Source organism: Odocoileus virginianus, chromosome 15 (genome assembly GCF_023699985.2).
Source record: "Odocoileus virginianus isolate 20LAN1187 ecotype Illinois chromosome 15, Ovbor_1.2, whole genome shotgun sequence".
Classification (NCBI taxonomy): domain Eukaryota; kingdom Metazoa; phylum Chordata; class Mammalia; order Artiodactyla; family Cervidae; genus Odocoileus; species Odocoileus virginianus.
In genome coordinates this window covers 44,873,700-44,897,835 of record NC_069688.1, presented here as the reverse complement: position 1 = coordinate 44,897,835, position 24,136 = coordinate 44,873,700, and the positions used below count along the sequence as shown (strand labels likewise).

General features: G+C 36.7%; 1 protein-coding gene across 1 annotated transcript in view; it reads left to right on the top strand.

Moving 5' to 3' along the window:
* ZFPM2 (zinc finger protein, FOG family member 2) overlaps nucleotides 1-24,136 on the top strand; it is a 503,409-nt gene that overhangs the window by 116,530 nt on the left and 362,743 nt on the right. Inside the window, exon 3 of the mRNA XM_070477249.1 lies at nucleotides 7,865-7,966. Coding sequence (XP_070333350.1) covers nucleotides 7,865-7,966 — 102 coding nt within the window. The remainder of the gene's footprint in view (nucleotides 1-7,864; nucleotides 7,967-24,136) is intronic.

The window sequence follows — 24,136 nt, the reverse complement described above, 5'->3', positions numbered from 1 at the left end:
AAGCTTTTGAAGCAATATCTGAACAAATTTGTCATTATCTTAGCTATTAATTATTCATGCCATTTTTTCATAAGCTGCTCTAGAGTGCTGCTTTCAAACATATAAGAATCAAAAATGGATAAAAGTTTAAAAAAAAGATGGTCAATGAAGTCATTCCCATTCAAATCAAGAAGAGGCTGAAATTGGGTTAATATCAAAATAAAGTTCTATTTATAAATTTTCCATGAGAATAAATATTGATAGGGAAGAAGCAGGTCTCTATTGTGAAGGGAAAATACTGTTTCTTAAAGTAATTTAGAGATTTCATATTCGATTAAATTATTTTTTAATCATTTCATTTTTCATTAGTAAAAAGATTAAAAATGAATTAGGTGAAAACATTACCATAAAAATGAGAACTGGTTTCCTGAAATAAACTTAAATGATGAAGGGTTTAAAAGTTGAAAAATGTGACATATCTTAGTTATTAAATAGTGCTGAAAGCAATTAATTAGTAAATGTAATGATATTGCAATAAGTTATGCTAAAAAGTATAAAACCAAAATCTAATTTTCTAACTGCACAGTGAACAGTGCTTATTGTTTAAGCATCTCTGTATAATTTGATTTTAGCAAGTTCTAAGTAAATAGTACACCTAAAATAAAAATGAAGAAACAAGGCTTATATATGATGAGGAGAAAGTAACTATCTAATCACATCTCGCTGTCTTTGTTGTTAGACCTCCATTCAACTATAATATCCTAATGGGTTTGGAGTATGGTCTTTGGAATTGGACTGACTTGGAATCAATTTTTGGCTCTGCTACTTAACAGCAGTGGGCTTGGACATCTTCTTACATATCTGCCTATTGGTTTACTCTTCTGAAATATAGGGATAGTAATGCATGGAAGAGTTGTTGATGTGATATGATGTTCATTTAACTAGTTCTGTGTGGTGCCTAAGTTAGTAGTGCCTAAGCATTGCCTAATAGTAGCGATGCTTAAGTTCCAAACAGAATCTGAACTTTGTGACATGATCTCTTCTTTATTCATCTTTATGATTTCAGTATTTGGCACATAGCAGACATTGAGATAAATATAAATTTAATTCTGACCCATTTTGTTTCCTATATCCAAATATTAATATATCATTTCATATGATACTCTTATGCTTTTGGTCATTTTTCCCTTTTTGGGTTCTTTAAGAAAACACAAGTATCAATGACTTTTATTCTTCTCACTCAGGATTTATTTTTATTAATGTGATGCGTATTGTACATTTAATCAGTTTCATAAATGGTTTAAAATAATTGTAAGATGTAATTTCTTTGGAGCTGTTAATTGTGTACTATCAGCTATTTTTGAGTGCTTCTTTGCTGAATACTTTGCAGTATTTATTTTCAGTGATTTTCTAATTATATGTGCTGCATAATGAAACAAATTAGATCAAATTGTTCCATGAATCAGGATTACCAATACTGAGTATTGCTGCAGATGTTGGCCCAAGTTGAAATCTAAGTTCTACAGTTTTGATTTGGCAGTTAAGTGACATTTAATGAAGGCATTTTATTATATGAAATTACTAGATCAATCAAGCCCTTAATAGTTGAATGATACTATTTTCATTCTGAGTGATTTACTAAAGTTCTATGTGTATCAAATGTCTGTTGGGATTTGTAGTCATCCTGCCATCTTTTTTTCCTAGTAGTTACTGATGAAAATGATCATGGATAAATTTGGCCCATACTGAATGAGGGAAAGGACTTCCTTTAGTCAACCATCAAACAGGAGGAATATTTTTTGAATTGTCTCTTGTTAGCATCTTAAAACTCTGTCTGGATCCTATTTTTGCATCCCTGAAATATCTTTAGTTTCACCACCTTCAAGCTGCCATTTTTCCTGCACAATAACTTAGCTACTATAATCTTTTTCTTTGGGGAAATGGTTCTCATTTTTTTTGTTCCATTTATTTTTATTAGTTAGAGGCTAATTACTTTACATCATTGCAGTGGTTTTTGTCATACATTGAAATGAATTAGCCATGGGTTTACATGTATTCCCCATCCCGGTCCCCCCTCCCACGTCCCTCTCCACCTGATCCCTCTGGGTCTTCCCAGTGCACCAGGCCCGAGCACTTGTCTCATGCACCCAACCTGGGCTGGTGATCTGTTTCACCCTAGACAATATACATGTTTCGATGCTGTTCTCTTGAAACATCCCACCCTCGCCTTCTCCCACAGAGTCCACAAGTCTGTTCTATACATCTGAGTCTCTTTTTCTGTTTTGCGTATAGGGTTATCATTACCATCTTTCTAAATTCCATATATATGTGTTAGTATACTGTAATGGTCTTTATCTTTCTGGCTTACTTCGCTCTGTATAATGGGCTCCAGTTTCATCCATCTCATTAGAACTGATTCAAATGAATTCTTTTTAATGGCTGAGTAATATTCCATGGTGTATATGTACCACAGCTTCCTCATCCATTCGTCTGCTGATGGGCATCTAGGTTGCTTCCATGTCCTGGCAATTATAAACAGTGCTGTGATGAACATTGGGGTGCACGTGTCTCTTTCAGATCTGGTTTCCTCGGTGTGTATGCCCAGAAGTGGGATTGCTGGGTCATATGGCAGTTCTATTTCCAGCTTTTTAAGAAATCTCCACACTGTTTTCCATAGTGGCTGTACTAGTTTGCATTCCCACCAACAGTGTAAGAGGGTTCCCTTTTCTCCACACCCTCTCCAGCATTTATTGCTTGTAGACTTTTGGATAGCAGCCATCCTGACTGGCGTGTAATGGTACCTCATTGTGGTTTTGATTTGCATTTCTCTGATAATGAGTGATGTTGAGCATCTTTTCATGTGTTTTTTAGCCATCTGTATGTCTTCCTTGGAGAAATGTCTGTTTAGTTCTTTGGCCCATTTTTTGATATACCGTGTTTATGGATTGGAAGAATCAATATTGTCAAAATGGCTATACTACCCAAAGCAATCTATAGATTCAATGCAATCCCTATCAAACTACCAACGGTATTTTTCACAGAACTAGAACAAATAATTTCACAATTTGTATGGAAATACAAAAAAACCTCGAATAGCCAAAGTAACCTTGAGAAAGAAGAATGGAACTGGAGGAATCAACCTGCCTGACTTCAGATTATACTACCAAGCCATAGTCATCAAGACAGTATGGTACTGGCACAAAGACAGAAATATAGATCAATGGAACAGAATAGAAAGCCCAGAGATAAATCCACGAACCTATGGTCACCTTATCTTCGACAAAGGAGGCAAGGATATACAATGGAAAAAAGAAAACCTCTTTAACAAGTGGTGCTGGGAAAACTGGTCAACCACCTGTAAAAGAATGAAGCTAAAACACTTTCTAACACCATACACAAATAAAACTCAAAATGGATTAAAGATCTAAATGTAAGACCAGAAACTATAAAACTCCTAGAGGAGAACATAGGCAAAACACTCTCCGACATAAATCACAGCAGGATCCTCTATGACCCACATCCCAGAATTTTAGAAACAAAAGCAAAAATAAACAAATGGGACCTAATGAAACTTAAAAGCTTTTGCACAACAAAGGAAACTATAAGCAAGGTGAAAAGACAGCCCTCAGATTGGGAGAAAATAATAGCAAATGAAGCAACAGACAAAGGATTAATCTCAAAAATATACAAGCAACTCCTCCAGCTCAACTCCAGAAAAATAAATGACCCAATCAAAAAATGGTTCTCATTTTTAGTCTGAAAATAAAAAAATGGTTTTGAAACATGGAGCCCCTGGACGTGAAACCTACAGAGTTCAGATTCATTTAAGATTATGCCTCCAAATTTCAGATATTTTATTGGTGCCTTTCTCTGGGAAGCTTCCACGACACCAAGTTTTCATTAAATGTCATGCCTCTGTGCTTCTGTCACCATGAGATCATTAATCGCATGAGGTTGCAGCCTGTACATTTGTCTCTGTCCTAATCTACAGGTTGTATGAGAGAAGGAACCATCTTCGTTTTATATTCTTAGTGCTCAGAGACTCAAAAGTAGTCTTTTAATCAGTTAACTAAGAATGCTTTATATCACTTCTATCTATTAAAGACAGACATCCATAGATCTAAGTCAATTCTTTTAACTTCTAAGTGTTGTGGTTACTCTTCAATATATTCTTCCACACATACATGTTTCTCACTGTGTTTCTGAATACTTTTCCTTCCAAATATGTAATTTGCCAAATACAATATTTTAGAGTAGACTTAATTTCAGTCTCACAAAAAATTGGGTGAAGGGATGTCTGGGATGTGAGTTAGATTGTTATTACAGATTGAGTGAGGGAAAACTCAAGGACCACAGGTCTGACAGTGTGTTCATAGAAAATAAATATGTGTTCATTACTGTATTTGTGTTACATGATCATGTCAGTTTCCCAATGCTTCTCCATCTTCAACAGGAAGGTAGAACTTCAGAATTAATTAGAAGGTTCTCCATGGTCAATGTCATTTCATGCTTTTGGTCTCTGAGTTTCTATATCTTATATGATCTCACTTGGGATTATTCATGGACTGCCCTGCTTATTTTTGCCAGTGGCTACCTCTCTTATGCATGAGGCATGTCTCCTTAACTAGATTATATGGTTCTTAAGAGAAAGCTTTTTCTTTTTTTCATATATTTCATTGCATCTTCAAATATATGCCTTGTCAATGTTAATTACTGATTGAATTTTGCATAGCACAATGTTTTCAACAAGTAAAATATAGCAGTAAAATTCAAGAATATTTACTTCTCTCTGTGTATGTAGAATGATATAAATAATAACTGAATATAATACTTAACTTACCCAAGTAGTTCTGATGGAAATTTTACTCTCTGTTCTCTGGGTCCTTGGATGTGTGATTTTTAACAGTGTAGTCTCATGCTTACTTGTTTATCCATCTCTCTGTGACTAAAATTCAACTGTTTTAAGGTGTATATGTCCTTTCTTCAACTAGTGGGATGGGGAGGGGGTAGGGAGGCAAGAAAGGATGTTTTGGAAAGAATGCCAAGCTGATAGGAGATTCAAATTTAACTCCTAACCTTTTACAAATGGATTTGGGTGGTCTACATGATGCCTCTCTGTGCTCCCCCGTAACCCTACTGTTCTGCTTGTTAGGGAAAAGGAGATGGCTGGGAAGCACTTATTGCTGAAGCCAGAGAACTCTTAGGGGAGATGCCTTATGTGGAAATAGATGTTGTAGCTCTAAGACTGTAGATAAGTCGCCCTATCTGTACATCACCTTCCTGATGGGTAAATTTGTCTCATTTGGGCTACATGTTCTCCAGAGTCCTCTGTGATGCTCACATCCCTGTTTCAAGATCATAAAATATGAGGAAAATGCTTAGAAGGCATGGATGTTGTTTCAAATATATAGGCTGATGCTCTGCTCTTCACTGTTGGTGGAGGGGGACATTTTCCTTTGGAGACTCCTCTGCGTCAGTGCCTGGAGTTAAACTTCCATTCAGTCTGTGGAAGAGCAAGGAAAAGATCACTCACCTAGGTGGTAGATTCTAGTGTGAATTATAGTCCCCATGAAAAATAGAGTGTCAATAAAGTCAGTATCAGTTCATTTCAATTGCTCAGTTGTGTCCAATTCTTTACGACCCCATGGACTGCAGCAGCCAGACTTCCCTGTCCATCACCAACTCCTGGAGCTTGCTCAAACACATGTCCATCCAGTTGGTGATGCCATCCTACCATCTCATCCTCTGTCGTCCCCTTCTCTTCCTGCCTTCAATCTTTCCCAGCATCAGGGTCTTTTTGAATGAGTCAGTTCTTTGCATCAGGTGGCCAAAGTATTATTGGAGCTTCAACTTCAGTATCAGCCCTTCCAATGAACATTCAGTACTGATTCCCTTTATGACTGACTGGTTTGATCTCCTTGCAATCCAAGGGACTCTCAAGAGTCTTCTCCAGCACCACAGTTCAGAAGCATCAGTTCTTCAGCGCTCAGCTTTCCCTAAACTGGGTCAGACATCCCTGGAGGCACTACAGAAGATTTGGTGGTACAGGATATTGTTTTAAGTGACACTGACTTGGTGGTAACAAAGTTTTCAGGTTTCTCAAATTCTTCCAACATACTAAAAGGTCATGGAGCCTCCTCATGTGTATAAGCTGAGAACCAGTCCTATTTGTGTCTGAGAAGTGAGAGCTGATCTCTAACCCTGATCTCCCAGTTGGTTGGTGCATCTGTGTTCTATGTGACCTATGGAGCACAGAAGATTCAAACTGTTACCTTACTGCTGAGCCTTTGTACATACATTTCGTATGGCTCTTGGACCATGTCTTGCACTCTCACTATTTATGAACTTGTTCTCTGTAATGAGTTTTATGCTCCTTTCAAAAAGGTATTTTTCCATATATATCCTACTATGTCTACCATAGTTCCTTAAACCTGGTGGATGCTCAAACATTTTCTGGAGAGGATTTCATTTTGATAATACAGAAAAGAAGAGATAGCTCACTTTTCAAAGAGCCTTCAGTTCCAGGCAGGAGTTTGGTGGTATGGGTATGTGTTTTATTCTTTGTTACCCACCAGAGGCAGCACTTCTCTATTAGGCAAATTAAGTTCAGCAGAGCTGTCGCTGCATTTCTGCATTGTATTTCTTTACTTTTATTCTACTTTTTAAATGATTTATTTTTGTGAAGCTATATATAGAAGTGAATGTAAAATTTATGGAGTTTAAACTTCAAAACTAGTATTAACATCATACTACTGTCATTGTAATAATAGTTGTTTCCTGAAAATTTTGTATTTTCTAGGTTACTGTGAAAGATTTTAAAAATTCAATGTATAATTTATAACAATATAAATATTTAAGTACTATTAATATTAGTGATTTAACAACTGTGTGAAAAATAGTTATTGAATGCTTCAAAGGACAAGCAATTTGACTTTAAAAATTTAGCATTATTAGATTCAAGGTTTAGCTTCCTTGTTTTTAATTTATATTCTTTTCATTTTTGTCATTACATCACATTTCCTTGTTATTCTGTTTTCTGATTTCTGTTATCCTTATAAATAGGAATGTTTAATATTATTGTTTGCACTGTATTTAAGTCAGTTATTTTCCTTTAAAGCAGCAGTACTTTGTTACAGTATCATTTAAAATGAAGGGACTTACAAAATTAGACTTTTTGCTTTTAAAATGTGATCATGTTAGTATGTTTCTCATTCTTTGCCATAAGTATATTTTGCTCAAAGTATATTACATTGTTTTTCTTTTTTATGTGAAATGAAGGCTTGATTTTGCAAACCAGCTGTACTTATTCAAGAACAAGTATAGGTTTATAGCTTCCTACATTGTGAAGACTTGTGTGACTGGCTCATCTTATATGATAATCATTCAGTTATGACCTTTTTATACCCATTTTTTAAAATAAATACAAACAAGTTTTAGTAAGCTTAATGATGGAGAAAAAGAAAATCTTCAAAATAACTCACTTTCAACCCAAACACAAATGTCTTCTCTGCTGCATCTTGCCTTTATAAAAATGTAATTTGGAAGTAAGCAAGTTAGTTTTCTGTATTGAAGCAGTATAAAGAATACATACGGATTTTCATTTTCTTCTTCTGTCTAATACTAATAATTCCAAATGAAAAATTTTATGGAAATGTCTTTAGTATTTATAGCAGCTTATTTATTTATGACTAATGTTGGTTTTATTTATTATAAAGCCATAATAGTTACCAAAATGATTAATCATAGATCTGTGTTCAGTATAATGACCATGTATGTAACAATATATAATTAGACATATGCTAAGGACATCCCTGTAGGAGGATTTGAACGTCAAATAGAGGGCTTTAATCATGTCTCCTTCTCTCTGTATGTTGGTGTTTTCCAGGTGATGATGAAGGAGTCCAGGAGACAGCAGAATCAGATGGGGACACGCAGTCAGAGAAGCCAGGGCAACCTGCAGTTGAGACAGATGACTGGGATGGACCAGGTAGGACAAAAATGGAAAATCAACCGTCTGTTGCTACTATCCACTATTTTTTTCCCCTTGAATTTGAATTAAATAATAAAACTCTTACGCTCTCATCTCTGAGTTTAAAAAATATGTGTGTATATTTGTTACACAGAAGGCTGAATAAATAACATCATTTAAAGAAGATTTTATCTTTGGTAAACTGTAAAAACCAGTGTTACCTCTACTTGAAGTTTTCATCTTTGTTTTCTTTTATATTAATGTAAGAATTTAGTCAATTCTACTTGCATTTTCTTTGAACAGATACTTTATGCCATATCCATTTTTTAAACTGGGCATACTTTTAAAGCTTCAAGGAATAACAGTACTCCAAAGAAATTCATTTAGTTTAGTCATGTTATAAGTTATAGATTCAGTCACAGTATGTGTTTAGAAGTTTAGAAAATATTAACAGATACTCCCCTTTGATTCAAGGTTTTGGTAACAATTTCACTTTTACAAATGAAAAATAAATTCAGTTTTAAAGACCTTGATATTTAATTATTTCAAGAAAAAGAAAAACTAACTTAAAATACTCTAAAACTCCAACATCATTTTATAAAAATATATAGTTACAAGAACCCTGTGGATAAAAAAACCTTTATGCCAATTTTATTTGGTGCCAACTAATTTGCAGTTTATGGTATATTTATAAATGGAGACTATTATGTCATAGGGCTTAAGGATATACATGAGTTTTGAAATAGTTTTAGCCATAATTTCCAAAGCAGTAACATTTTTCATTAAGAAAGATCCCTATATTTGAATCACATTTTCACCCTTGCATGACTTTGCAAATTGCTCTCTGTTGTGCATGAAGAAGAGAGGAACTCCAGTGGTAATTTTATGAAACCAGCTGGAAAATGCAAACAAAAATGAAGATACAGTATATCTGATTATTATGATGTCATTTCTAGTGTTAGTTATGACATATGCAAATGTTTGTACTATGTATACTATAGCATAGTGTTACACAAGATTTTGGATCAAAATGTATTATATATATAAAAAAATAAAGTACTATAGTACCAAATTTTAAGCATTTGAAAGAAAATGTGGACATCTGGCATTTTCACCTTATCACACAATACTTCTGTCTCAATATAGGTAAGAATTCCCTTGATTTAAAAAAATAAGAGAAAAACTTTGAAAAAAAGTTTTTGTCCTTGGAGACTACATTTAACTTAAAAAAGGTGGGGAACTTTATGTTGTATGGTTGTTCATTCATGGGATTAGGTATGTATCAGCTACTTAGAAGACTTTTTACATTTAGATTCAATGGTCTTTCTGATATGCCTACCTGCAAAGGGTACATTCTGGATTCTCTCAAAGGGGCAAACTTGGAGGTGGCTGGCTTTCCTCCTCGCTCAAGTCTGCGGCCCCCAGTGTTCCCAGTGACTTGGAAGTATGTAAGCGAATTTCAGAGGGGTAGTGAATTATTAATCATGTACTGAACACCCAATGCTACCTTTTTCAGGAATATTTTCCAGAAATAAAGTCATATGCTAGGTAAAAAAGGAGGGGAGCAAGGGTAAAGCATGATAACATTTTTCACATCTGAGTTATTTAATGTACTTAGTGTATCTAGTTTTATTCAGTTGATATCAGTGAAAATGTATATACTCTTTCTGTGGCACATTTGAATATGCAAAAACTTTAAAGGAAAAATGTGCACCTCCAAGCAGGTATACCTAGAGGAAATCCATCCTTTGTATGTTGTAAAATCAGTAACACTTTTTCCCTATAAGTGTTCTGAAAAATAAAGGGGGGTTTGTTATTTTGACATCCTCTGATTAATGAAGTTGATTCATAATAAAAGATTACCTATTGGACATGTATCTTTTAAGGTATAACATTCAGTGCTTTCCTCCAATCAGGAGAAACTATACAGGATGTTTCTGGACTTTTCCTTTTGCGTGAATAGTGATTACATCAGCCATGCTCACGCTCAGTCGTTCAGTCATGTCTTGAATCTGCAACCTCTTGGACTGTAGCCTGCCAGGCTCCTCTGTCCATGGGATTTTCAGGCAAGAATACTGGAGTGGGTTGCCATTTCCTCCTCCAGGGGATCTTCCCAACTCACGGATTGAACCCACGTCTCCTGCATCTCCTGCGTTGCAGGCGGATTCTTTTTACTGCTGTGCTCCGGGGAAGCCTAATTACATCAATATTTTTACCCACATTTTTGTTTTTCAGAAAAATTATTGGTATTTCACTACTGTATTAAGGAGAGGAAGTTTTCGAGGTTTCCATACATGTTAGAAAATGAGCTCTGGATTCTAAAGATTTAGGTTCAAATTCTGGATTTGCTGCTCACTTGCTGAATAATTTTTGGCAAATTGCTTAATCTCTCTGTGCCATTATTCTGATTTGTTAAAATGTGGAAAGTGATATTAATGCCTCTTAAGGCTTTTGTGAGAGTTTAAACCAAACTGTGCACATAAAATGCTAACGATCATTATTATGGCTTTGACATTGTTGAGACTTGAAGCAGAACCTTTAAAAATTCTTTTTGGCATTTTTTTAAAGTTCAGTAGTACGTCTGATACAACAAGGGTAAGCTTTTGTAATGCTAAGCATATAGTTTTGAATTTAGCCATAAATTGTCAGTTAAGACATGAGGTGATGAGTCAGGTATGATTTCAAGGTCTTCTAAATTTAAGAGGACCTCCCACCCAGTTCTGACTGTCACCCTAAGATGAACAGAATAGAACTAGAAATAGAATAGACTAGAAATAGAATATTTCTCTAAAAATAGAACAGAATCTAAGGACAAGGAAATTATCTAAAGAATTTGAGGCACAGAGCTGACATCATTTAAGATGGATCAGTATTTACCTTATTTTTAAAGTTTGATTGAAGACAACTCCACAACTTTTCTTGATGGCTTAATTCCGTAATGAATCACCTTCTATCTAAAGTGTTCTATTTGTATCAAATACAGATTCCCCAGTGCAATTTTTCCCTATTTGTTGTTCATCTGAAAGGCACATTTAGTAAATGCTTGTACCTCTGCTAACTCGGGAAGGTGGAACCTAAACAATCTTTGGGGCTTTCCAGGGGGCTCTAGTAGTAAAGAACTCACCAGCCAATGCAAGAAACCTGAGGGATGCTGATTCGATCCCTGGGTCAGGAAGATCCTCTGGAGGAGGCCATGGCTACCCCAGTAGGCTCTAGTAGTAAAGAACTCACCAGCCAATGCAAGAAACCTGAGGGATGCTGATTCGATCCCTGGGTCAGGAAGATCCTCTGGAGGAGGCCATGGCTACCCCAGTATTCTTGCCTGGAGAATTCCACTAGACAGAGGCGCCTAGTGGGCTACTATCCATGGGTTCGCAAAGAGTTAGACACAGATGAAGTGACTTAACATGCACGCATGCAAGCAATCTTTAGAAAAATTATCTTCCATTTGTAAAGATTTCTAATGGTGAAATTCTTTAATGTTTAAATACTTGTGACTCTTACCTCATTATTTCAATATTTCACACATCTGTTTGCAACTTTCATTCTTCTTTCTTTCTCTCAAGAAAATTACCTTGATACTACCTTGCTTGGAATCTAGTTCAAATGATAGTTGTTATCCACTGTTCTTCCTTCTCATCTGCATTTGCCTATACCTCACTTCAGAGGGTAAAGAATCTGCCTGCAATTCAGGAAACCTGGATTTGATTCCTGGGTTGGGAAGATCTCTTGGAGAAGGAATTGGCGACCCACTCCAGTATTCTTGCCTAGAATTCAATGGACAGAGGAGCCTGGTGGACTCCTGTCCATGGGATCGCAAAGGGTCGGACACTTACTTCTCATACCTTTCGTATCATTTCACTCTTCTTTTTAAGTAAATGCCTTTTCTTTTATCACCCTCACAGGTAATTCAGTCTGCCAGTACTCATACATTTAACTACTTAATGAACAAACATTGTACACTAAAAAACTGTGAAAGGTGCTGGAGAGAAGTCCAAACATGTAACATTATGCTGTCAATAAGCTCTTGTTTTTATTGAGATATAGTTGATTTACAATGTTGTGTTAATTTCTACTGTGCAGAAAAATGAATCCATTAAACATTCCTTTTTATATTCTTTTCCATTCTGATTTATTACAGAATATTGGATATAGTTCCCTGTGCTATACAGTAGGACCTTGTTTATCCACTCCATGTATAATAGTTTGCATCTGCTAACCTCTAACCACGCCCTTGGCAACTATAAGTTTATTTTCTATATATATGAGTCTTTTGTAAATGAGTTCAGTTGTATCATATTTTAGACTCCACATGTAAGTGATATCCTATAAGTGACTTCCACATCTGATTTCATTTAGTATGATAATCTCTAGTTCCATCCATGTTGTTGCAAATAGCAGTATATCATTCTTTTTTATGGCTGAGTAGTGTTCCATTCTGTACCTGTACCACATCTTCTTTATGTGTCCCTCTGTTGATGGACATTTAGGTTGTTTTCATGTCTTGGCTATTGTAAATGAATAGTGCTGCTATGAACTTAGGAGTCCTTGTATCTTTTTGAATTATAGTTTTGTCCAGATTTTTGCCCAGGAGTGAGATTTCTGGATCATATGGAAACTCTATTTTTAGTTTTTTGAGGAACCCCCATACTGTTTTCCATGGTGGCTGCACCAACTTACATTCCCAACAGCAGTGTAGGAGGGTTTCTTTTCTCCACACCCTCTCCAGCGTGTTATTTGTAGACTTTTAAATGATGGCCATTCTGACCAGTGTTCACACTGTCATTTTGGTGCCATTTCTCTCCTTTAATATTCTTTAATTATCCATATATTACAGTTAGGTAGGATGCAGTAATTAAGCATGTCAACTTAGAAAGCAGATAATGATCTTGGTTACAGGAGAAAATGCACAAATTTTAGAGCCAGACAGATCTGTATTTGAGTATACATGCTGACACTTATGGTCTTGTGACCGTGGGAGTATTGAGCTACCAGAACATGATCTTAGTTTTTTGAATGTTGAGTTTTAAGCCAGCTTTTCCACTCTCCTCTGTCATGTTCATCAAGAGACTCTTCAGTTCCTCTTCACTTTCTGCCAGTAGAGAGGTGGATTTGCATATCTGAAATTGTTGATATTTCTCCTGGCAGTCTTGATGCCAGCTTGTGATTCATCCAGCCTGGCATTTCTCATGATACATTGGATTAGTTACTGACTCTCCAAGGGCTCAGTTTCCTTATTTATAAAGTGGAACTAATTGTAATTACTACATCATTAGTGAGACTTTCTATGTAAAACATGGAGATCACAGTTTCATAAGTGCTCAATAAATAGCTATTAATATTCCTTTTAGTATCATTTTGGCAATTGTGCCTTAGAAGCCATTATAATGCCTTACAGATGATAAGCTCACATTTGTATAGTGAATTACCTTGCCATATTTTGCTATTAGAAATCATCATAGGGTTATATTAACTATGTTCTAGTCAACTGGGTTTAAAACATAATTCAGTAAAAGAAATTTTAATGTAAGTAAATTTTCAAAAATAAATGTTAAGCATAAAATCAGATATGTGTACTTGTTGCATCTGAACTAAAAATTGGTCAAGAAATCTGTAATGTCACCTCCTTTCAGTTGCTTTTCAGTATTGTGGATGCATGCAGAGGACAAGGCTAGTTGTGGTCTGTGCCTGAAATTAAACTGTGAAGATGGGGACTGTTTTGTGCAAAGTGGAATGGCAGCTGGGAGACTACTGTGAGGAAGCACATACTAATGATACAGAGGTTTTTTTTTCCCTTTACTAGTCCAAAGAAGGGCTTGGAGATTACAGTTCTGATTTAGTTTCCTTTTTGATTGGGAAAATGTGGTAGATATAAGATCTGGGAAATGCCATTTGAAGTAAATTAACAGAAACCTATGAAACATAGTTAACCATAGATATAGTCTGACAGTAAGAAGAATATTGTGAGAAGCGGAGGAAATCGTAGAATGACTGTGTATTACTCTGACAGTGAATTGGTATTATCTCTGCTATCAGATAATGCAGTTATCATTAATTTTCACATTTGCATTTCAATCTTTGGAAGGAAATGACTCTTGCCGGATGAAGATAAGAGCTCTGTACCACTATAATGAACCATCATTTTATCCCAACTCTTTGTGTCCATATGAAAATGAGGCAGGGAGGAGTGTGTGTGGTGGGGGGGCGGTTAGAAAAACATTATAGCAAAGTGTCAAAAATTGCTACAGACTTTTGAGCCCCTTCTGAAACAAGAGGGGGTCAAAATAAATCTTCTACAGTGTAGTTAAGTGGATATCGGATTAAAGATGAAAGCCTTACTCTTTGTAGAATGGAATGTCACATAAACACAGTGAAAAAGTTTTCTTTATCTTATGCCTTTACTCCAATTTGCACTCTGATATAGAATTAGAACACGCATAAACCTAACCAAAAAAAAAGAAAAAGTTAGATTGAAGGCAGAGGACTTATGATTATTGTTTGGAAAGAGATGTCTTTGAGTAATAAGGAACTGTATAAAATATACCAGTTTATCATTATTATTCTTTCTTCAGATGTACAACAATGAGAATCAAGGATATTTAAATAATGGATTGTTTTAGAATATGCAAATACCTGATTTGTTTGCTCAACTTTAATTGAGAAATTCAAGTTAAAGGATAATGAGCTGAGATTAATTTATTTTGGACCTTTTCTTTCCAGTGACTATTTCCTCAAACACACTCCTGGAAAATAAAATACAATGTCAAGCTTTATAAATATAGCATGATCCCAGAAAAATATATGACAACACGTACTTTCCTATCCTGGACCCTACTCTCATGGCGAAATTCATTAATTAATCTTTTACATTTGAAACTCCCTTCATTAAACTAAAATTTCCACCCTTTCTATGAAACTTACTGATTGAGACTGTTGTGGGTTAAGTCAGGTCCCCTCGTAATTCACATGCTGGAGATTTAAATTCCAAACTCCCCAAAGAGTGTGGTGTTATTTGGAAATAGGGTCATTAAAGATGTAGTTAGTTAAGACAAGGTTGTACTGGATTAGGGCAGGCCTTAAATCCAACATGACTGGTATCCCCATCAGAAGGGGAAATTTAGACAGACCACATACACAGGGAGAACACTGTGAAAATGAAGGCAGAGATTGAGGTGATGCTCCTACAAGCCAAAGAAGGCTGAAGATTGACAACAAATCACCAGAAGCTAGGTAAGAGGTATGGAACAGATTCTCTCACAAAGCCCCCAAAGGAATCAATCTTGCTGAAGTTTGATCTTGGACTTGCAGACTCCAGAATTGTGAGACAATATGTTTCTGTTATTTAAACTACATGGTTTATGGTACTTTGTTATAGCAGCTCTAGTAAACCAATGCAGAGACCAGGAGTTAGAATCATGTGGGCAGTCATTATATGCCTGCCAACTATATATGGTACTGTAATTTTTAATTGGTTTTAAATATTGTCTAAACCACCTAAATATATTTGCAAAATATGACATTGTTTCTATGGCAACCATATTGAAACCTTCAAAAGACTGGGTAAAGAGGAATAACTAAAACATTTAGGTTGGACAAAGTAACTTAAAGAAGTGGGGAGTAAATCATAAAAATATTGTAAGAATCTATTGTAGATGGCTTTGCAAGTGCTTTCACATCCTCACTGTACTCTAATGAAACAAACTAGAAATTGTAGATGAAGCATTTGAATGACATTTATGAAACTGGAGGACCAATCAGTGGACTGATTGATGAGCATCAATAGGGTCATTAAAGATTATAGACCCAATACAGTGGAAGATCTAGGCCTTACATCAAATGTTTATTAAATGTGCTTTTGTATATTATAATGTACTCTGTATTATAATACTTTTATTATTTTGTATATATATAATACTTCTAATATAATACTTCTATATTCTATAAGTAATATAATACTTCTATTATTATTTAAAAATCATTCCATGGGTTGGCTGTTTTGATTAACTACTCACCTCAATTTTGTCCAATAATAGAACTTCTACTGTGTTCCTTCCTCCTGAGTCATAATTTGCTTTAGAATTCTTCTCAACATGCACTCTGGGAAGACACTTGTCAATAGAGTATGAGAAAAACCTTTGATATCCCTTTTATAAAGAAGGTCTGCCCACAGTGTGGGAGACCTGGGTTCAATCCCTGGTTGGGAAGACCCCCAGGAGGAGGGCATGGTAACCCACTCCAGTATTCTTGCCTGGAGAGTCCCCATGGACAGAGGAGCCTGGAGGGCTACAGTCCATAGGTCGCAAAGAGTTGGACACAACTGAACAACTAAGCACAGGCTATCTCTTTGATAACTCTTTTTATTGAAACATATGCATTAGATGTTTATCTTGGCACAAGGATTTTTGCAAAATTGTTTTCCTTGACTCAACATTGTGTCTGAAAAGATAACTAAAAATATGACTGACTCTTAAACCTAAAAATTTGAAAGAAAACCTGAACTGTATAATTATTTGCTTTTCTTTTGTCTGATTCAGAAAGGGACTTAATAAAGCTCTGAAGGGTAAGTAAAGACCAACACAGCGATGAACACTAGAAGCAGAAGTAGTTTAAAACGATGGAAAATAAAAGCAAGCGCATAGAGACAGGCACACTTGCTATTAATGGGCCACAAATTGAAACTAGATTACTACTCAGTTCAGTTCAGTCAGTCGTGTCTGACTCTTTTTCAGCCCCTTGGACTGCACCATGCCAGGCCTCCCTGTCCATCACCAACTCCCGGAGTTTACTCAAACTCATGTCCATTGAGTTGGTGATGCCATCCAACCATCTCATCCTCTGTCATCCCCTTCTCCTCCTGCCTTCAATGGTTCCCAGCATCAGGGTCTTTTCAAATGTTCTTCACATCAGATGGCCAAAGTATTGGAGTTTCAGCTTCAACATCAGTCCTTCCAGTGAAAACTCAGGACTGATCTCCTTTAGGATGGACTGGTTGGATCTCCTTGCAGTCCAAGGGACTCTCAAGAGTCTTCTCCAGAAAACCACAGTTCAAAATCATCAATTCTTCTGCGCTCAGCTTTCTTTATAGTCCAACTCTCACATCCATACATGACTACTGGAAAAACCATAGCCTTGACTAGACAGACCTTTGTTGGCAAAGTAATGTCTCTGCTTTTTAATATGTTGTCTAGGTTGGTCATAACTTTCTTTCCAAGGAGTAAGCATCTTTTAATTTCATGGCTGCAGTCACCATCTGCAGTGATTTTGGAGCCCAGAAAAATAAAGTCTGACTCTGTTTCCACTGTTCCCCCATCTATATGCCATGAAGTAATGGGACCGGATGCCATGATCTTAGTTTTCTGAATGTTGAGCTTCAAGCCAACTTTTTCACTCTCCTCTTTCACTTTCATCAAGAGGCTCTTTAGCTCTTCTTCGCTTTCTGCCATAAGGGTGGTGTCATCTGCATATCTGAGGTTATTGATGTTTCTCCTGGCAATCTTGATTCCAGCTTGTTCTTTTTCCAACCCAGTGTTTCTCATGATGTGCTCTGCATATAAGTTAAATAAGCAGGGTGACAATATACAGCCTTGATGTACTCCTTTCCCTATTTGGAACCAATCTGTTGTTCCATATCCAGTTCTAACTGTTGCTTCCTGACCTGCATACAGATTTCTCAAGAGGCAGGTCAGGTGGTCTGGTATTCCCATCTCTTTCAGAATTTTCCACAGTTTACTGTGATCCACACAGTCAAAGGCTTATAGTCAATGAAGCAGAAATAGATGTTTTTCTGGAACTCTCTTCCTTTTTCAATGATCCAATGGATGTTGACAATTTGATCTCTGGTTCCTCTTTTCTAAATCCAGCTTACTATAAGATTATTTAAAAGGGTTATATTGATTAACAGATAAAACACATTTCTTATAATCGGTAGTTGAATTTAGATCCTTGAATAAATTCAGGTACAATATTGTAGGCAACAGTGCTACCTATATGTTCTGGTGCCTTCCAATGCATCATATCAGTAAGAATGTACAGGCCAGGCCACTGTTCCACTCACTGTGGTGAGTTTACTGTATCAAGTGGTTCAGGTATTTTCACCTCCATCTATTGTAAAATTTCCCATCAACTTTTCACCTAATGATTACTGCCAGAATAATGTATATCATTAGGGCTTGCAAAATCGTGCCTTTCACATTTTTATCATTCCTTCTGTTTTATTGGTGGTGGTGGTTTTTTCGCTAAGTCATGTCTGACTCTTGTGAACCCATAGACTGTAGCCTGCTAGACTCCTCTGTCCATGGGATTTCCCAGGCAAGAATATTAGAATGGGATGCCATTTCCTTCTCCAGGGTCTGTATTATTAACTAACATTGTTACCTTCTGAAAAATCTTTCCCTCACCTACTATTCAGTTACCCCTAAATGCTATTCATAAAGGAAAGAGTGTTTAATTCTTTCCCATTACATATCAATTTGCAGAATAGTAAAGAATGGTAGAAGGCTGGTAAAATAAGCTGTAAACTATTGTTGGATTTAAATTCAAGATCTGTGTGAAGACATGTGATACATATCAACCACATACTGAGAATTATATTAAAAATAAACTACTTGTACTAAAATATGAAGAAAAGATAGAAGAAGGACAGTAGAAATAGAAATACAGCAGTAGTCTTATCAAGAGGTGATCATCAGGCTTTACATAATGTATTTTGCTCATTTCTTTAAATTTTATTATTTCAACATCTATTTCCTAAGAACTGGGATTTTATGTGTGGATTTCTTTTGAGTTTTATCATTTTAATGTAATTGATATGCTAAATTTAATAATAATATATAAAAATTTACTGTAACTGTGGTGTGTTACAGGTATGCTTTCCCTTTTTTTTCTAATAATAGCTCCTAATGTGTTACTTTTATTCTTGTTTAAGCCTCAGGAATACACTTGGACCTTGGGGGTTTTTATATCTTTGTTTTCATAATAAACTCCTACACTGTTTCTGAGATTAATTCTTGGAGCAAGCAACTTACTCATAAATATAATTTGCATAAGCCTGCCAGATCATGTACTTCTTCCCCTGCACCTTAGCAGACCAACATTTAATTAATTAATTTAATTAGTTCAAACACTTATTGAAGAATAACTGTGTGCCAGACTCCAAGGATAAGATGATAGCTTGGGCTCAGACTACCTTCAAAAAGCTCGAAGTACAAGAAGTCAAATGATGAGGTAATTGAAATCCATTCCTATGGATTCAGTTGGAGAGGCGCGTCCTGTGTGGAGTGGTGGCAAAGGGCAGGAAGGTCATCCCCTGTGGAGTAGGAGGCTGTGAGGGGAGTGGCTGAGCTGCCAGCTTTCAGAGACAGTAGGGAAGCATTGCTGATGCTGTTGGTGAGACATAAAGCTGATGAGATAAAACAAGCAATAGTAATCTCTTCAGTCATCCCAGGGACAGAGTGACAGATACACACTGGACACACTTCAGTTGTTAATGATAGGAAATGTTTAGTTGTTTGCAAAATTACATATATTTTATATATTAAGTATAGTAAATGTGCTGCCATTTTGCCTGTATAGAAGCTTCCATTTTTCCTGTTAAACCTGCCCTACTGTACCACTGTTATCTAGAAGGCACTGTCCTTCCCTCACTCTTGGGCTTTCTGAAAGATAATGGAAACTAAAGTATCCTCAAGTCATGCATGGGAATCTATACTGAAGAATAGTTCCATCTATAAACTGTTGTACAACAGCAGTTAAAGAACTTGGTAAAAGGTCAGCTAAGAAAAAAATAAAGAAACCTTATTGTTATTTTAGCCATCTACTGGAAATTGAGCAGCAAAGCAGAGTGTGTAGTAGCCCAACTGGTCTTGCCTGTTGTTTGGAAGTGGGGTTGACTCTTGGAGGTTCTTGGAGAATTTGGGGCTGGAATAAGAAAGCAAGTCTCAATGTGGAAAGTCTAAACTTTTTGTTAACAGCAGAGTTGTACTTGGTGGACTTCCCTGTAGGCTATATTTTAAGGGTCCTTAAAAGAAAATTTCTAAGTGCTGCATATTTAAAAAAAATTATTGAATACATTGTCACATATAGGAGAGTAATGAGAATAACATATTTGATGCTAAGCATAGTTTATATTAGGGTAAGTACATGAGAATCAAATACCTTGAGTTTTCATGGCAGAATCTCTTGATGTTAACAAGAAGTATAACATTCTTTTGAACTGACAGTCTGAGTAAAAACAGTCATAAACCTTCCTGATTGAATGGAATTTTGACAAATTCTTTTTTTTTATAGTTAATTTTTCACATGAATTAATCAGTATTGTTTCATTTTTGAGCATTGTATTAATGTAAAATAAAATGAAGAATACACAATTATAATAAGGATGGAAACATGACATTTTTTACAGAATTAAGTAAACTATAAACCAGACGAAGAATATGAAATGGCTGAGGATGTGAGACTGGCAGCATTTTTTTAGTGTGTATTTTAAGTAAAAAGTGAATTATTTAAGTTTATAATGAGGGCCTGGCAACCCACTCCAGTATTTTTGCCTGGAGAATCCCATGGACAGAGGAGCCTGACAGGCTACAGTCCACAGGGTTGCAGAGTCAGGCTCGACTGAAGTGACTTAGCACACAAGGTATTTAAAACTTTATTTTCTATGTAGAAGCAATGCCAGCTCACCAAAAGAAGAGAAAAATGAATGGAAGTCATTTTCAGCCATCAGAGTGTTTGTTATTTCCCTCTACCCATTTTTCTTTATATGCTTTCCAAGAAAATTACTATTTTAGTAATTTTCATTACTCTGAGAATTTTATAAAAGGGGGACATTGGATATATAAATAGCAATTGCTGTTATATAATTAATGCAATAGTTGTTAAACAGGGTGATAAATGATATAACATTTTAAAATATTACGCCTGCAATTTCTAATCCTATAGCTAGAAATAATGACTTCTGAAAACCATTTTGTTGTAAAAGAAGTCAGTTGAGTAGCCTTTCTTAATTATGCAAATATAAGAGCCAGGATATTTCAGATTGGGTGTGGGAGTCCTTTGTCTCCTTGGGATGCATACTTCCTATCTTGTCATCTCACAGTTCTCTGAGAGAGCAAGGAGATGGGGGGCCGATTTACACACGCAGCCTGTGGAGCTGTCTGTGTGGCACCCAACCACACTCTCCCACTTCCCCCGCATTGCAGTTTACATTAGTCTACTCTGGCTGCCATAACAGAAAATCATAGACTCAGTTGCTTAAATGACAGAAGCTTATTTTCTCACAATTCTGGAGACTGGAAGTCCAAGATCGAGGTGCCCACAAAGTTCATTTCTAGTGAGACTTCTCTTCCTTGCTTTACCACCTTTTCAGTGTGTTTGCACACAGCTTTTTCTCCGTGTGTATGCACTCCTGATGTCTCTTCCTATTCTTATGTGAATAGCAATCCTGTTGGTTTAGGGCCCTAAACACTTATGACCTCATCTCACACGTTCAAAATTCTCCAAGCCAGGCTTCAATGATACATGAGCCGCGAACTTCCACATGTTCAAGATGGTTTCAGAAAAGGCAGAGGAACCAGAGATCAAATTGTCAACATCCATTGGATCATTGAAAAAGGAAGAGAGTTCCAGAAAAACATCTATTTCTGCTTCACTGACTAAGCCTTTGACTGTGTGGATCACAATAAACTGTGGAAAATTCTGAAAGAGATGGGAATACCAGACCACCTGACCTGCCTCTTGAGAAATCTGTATGCAGGTCAGGAAGCAACAGTTAGAACTGGATATGGAACAACAGACTGGTTCCAAATAGGAAAAGGAGTACGTCAAGGCCATATACTGTCATCCTGCTTATTTAACTTATATGCAGAGTACATCATGAGAAACACTGGGCTGGATGAAGCACAAGCTGGAATCAAGATTGCCGGGAGAAATATCAATAACCTCAGATATGCAGATGACACCACCCTTATGGCAGAAAGCGAAGAAGAGCTAAAGAGCCTCTTGGTGAAAGTGAAAGAGGAGAGGGAAAAAGTTGGCTTAAAGCTCAACATTCAGAAAACTAAGATCATGGCATCTGGTCCCATTACTTCATGGCAAATAGATGCGGGAACAGTGGAAATAGTGACTTTATTTTGGGGGCTCCAAAATCACTGCAGATGATGATTGCAACCATGAAATTAAAAGATGCTTACTCCTTGGAAGGAAAGTTATGACCAACCTAGACAACATATTAAAAAGCAGAGACATTACCTTGCCAACAAAGGTCCGTCTAGTCAAGGCTATGGTTTTTCCAGTAGTCATGTATGGATGTGAGAGTTGGACTATAAAGAAAGCTGAGCGCAGAAGAATTAATGCTTTTGAACTGTGGTTTTCTGGAGAAGACTCTTGAGAGTTCCTTGGACTACAAGGAGATTCAACCAATCCATCCTAAAGGAGATCAGTCCTGAGTTTTCATTGGAAGGACTGATGTTGAAGCTGAAACTCCAATACTTTGGCCATCTGATGTGAAGAACATTTGAAAATACCCTGATGCTGGGAAAGATTGAGGACAGGAGGAGAAGGGGATGACAGAGGATGAGATGGTTGGATGGCATCACCAACTCAATGGACATGAGTTTGAGTAAACTCAGGAGCTGGTGATGGACAGGGAAGCCTGGCATGCTGTGGTCCATGGGGTCACAAAGAGTTGGACACAACTGAGCGACTGAACTGAACTGAACTGAACCTTAATTACTTCCTTAAGTGTCCTAGGTCCAAATACAGTGACATGGGGAGATAGGGCTTCAGCCCATGATTCTTGGAAGAGAGACAATTTGGGTCATGAATAGTGAATAACAGGTTCGATTGTGTGGGTTTTACCAAAGTCTACTGGCAGGGAAAGGACATCTTGGAAAATGGATGATTTGTGAAGAGCAAGCAAAGCCAGGACTCAGCTGTTGGGCTTGAGGTTTTAAGAGAGAAGGCTATTTTTAAGAGAGAGGGCTCCCCCCACCACCCTTTGTTCCTAAATATGGAACTCTTTGTGAGACCGTCTAACATGTCCTGGGATCCTGCTCTGGAGAAGGATGGCTGATCTGAGATGTGATATGAATTCAGTGAACTGAACCCTGAAATCTAAGGCAGAATATCATGGAAGACTGTAGAAGACTTGAGTCCACTTGGGTGTTTCCTTAGCAAAGACAGGGAGTCCACCATCCTGTGCGGGACCCATGTGCAATAATGACCCCGAGGAACAGAAAGCAAAACAGGGGCTCCAGGGGCCTAACTGGTCCCTTGGAATTCAGCGGTATGGTTGGTTCTTGGAGGTTTTGCAGGGAATGAAGGAAAAGATCTCAAGAAGGAGAGGCTTAACTTCATGTTAATAGAAATTTTACCCCAGTTGAAGAATGAGGACATATAAGTCATGGAGAACATAAAGGCAGTCTAGGGAAACTTTGGACTGGGAGGCCAGTCAAGGCCTCTTTACTTCTAAGTATGGATGCATTTAACAGATGGAGGGAGAGAAGAGGGGAAGGACATTCCAACAGTCCAGGCTGAGAGAGCATGACATACCTGCGTTAGTAGAGATGGTGCATTGTGGTTAGGAGTGAGGTAGGGACTCACATTGGACAACTAGGCAACAGCCTATTGCAAGAGTTTGGATCAGAATGCAGTAGAGATCTGGGTCATAATGTTGCCAGCATCATTAATATTTGTGTTCAAAGTAGGTTTAAAGAGGTAAAGAAAGAAGAAGGGATTTCTCCTACCCCCAAAATCCCAAGCACAGGAAAACAGTGATCTGGAAGTGGCACTAGGAGCAGGGTCAGAAGCCATCTCAGCTCTGAACCATTGTCTCTCTTTCTCTCTCTCTCTCTCACACACACACACACACTCTCTCTCTCTCTCTCTCTCATTTTTTATTGAGCAATGTAAAGGCAGGAGTTTTCTTATGAACTTTTACCCTTATTCTGCAAGAAGAAAAAATACTTTATTCATTGTGAAAAAATATTTTAACTTTTTTCAGTTATTAACTTTAATGATTATCTTTACATTTTATATTAAAGTTGAAAATAAATATGAGTTTTAAAAGGCACTCAGCCACATATAATGCACCTTTTCCCCCCAGTTTTGATATATTGATATGTATGATAGGAAAAATTATTTGATTTTCAAGAATAAGTAGATAGTTTTGAAAAGGCCAAATTATTCATTCAT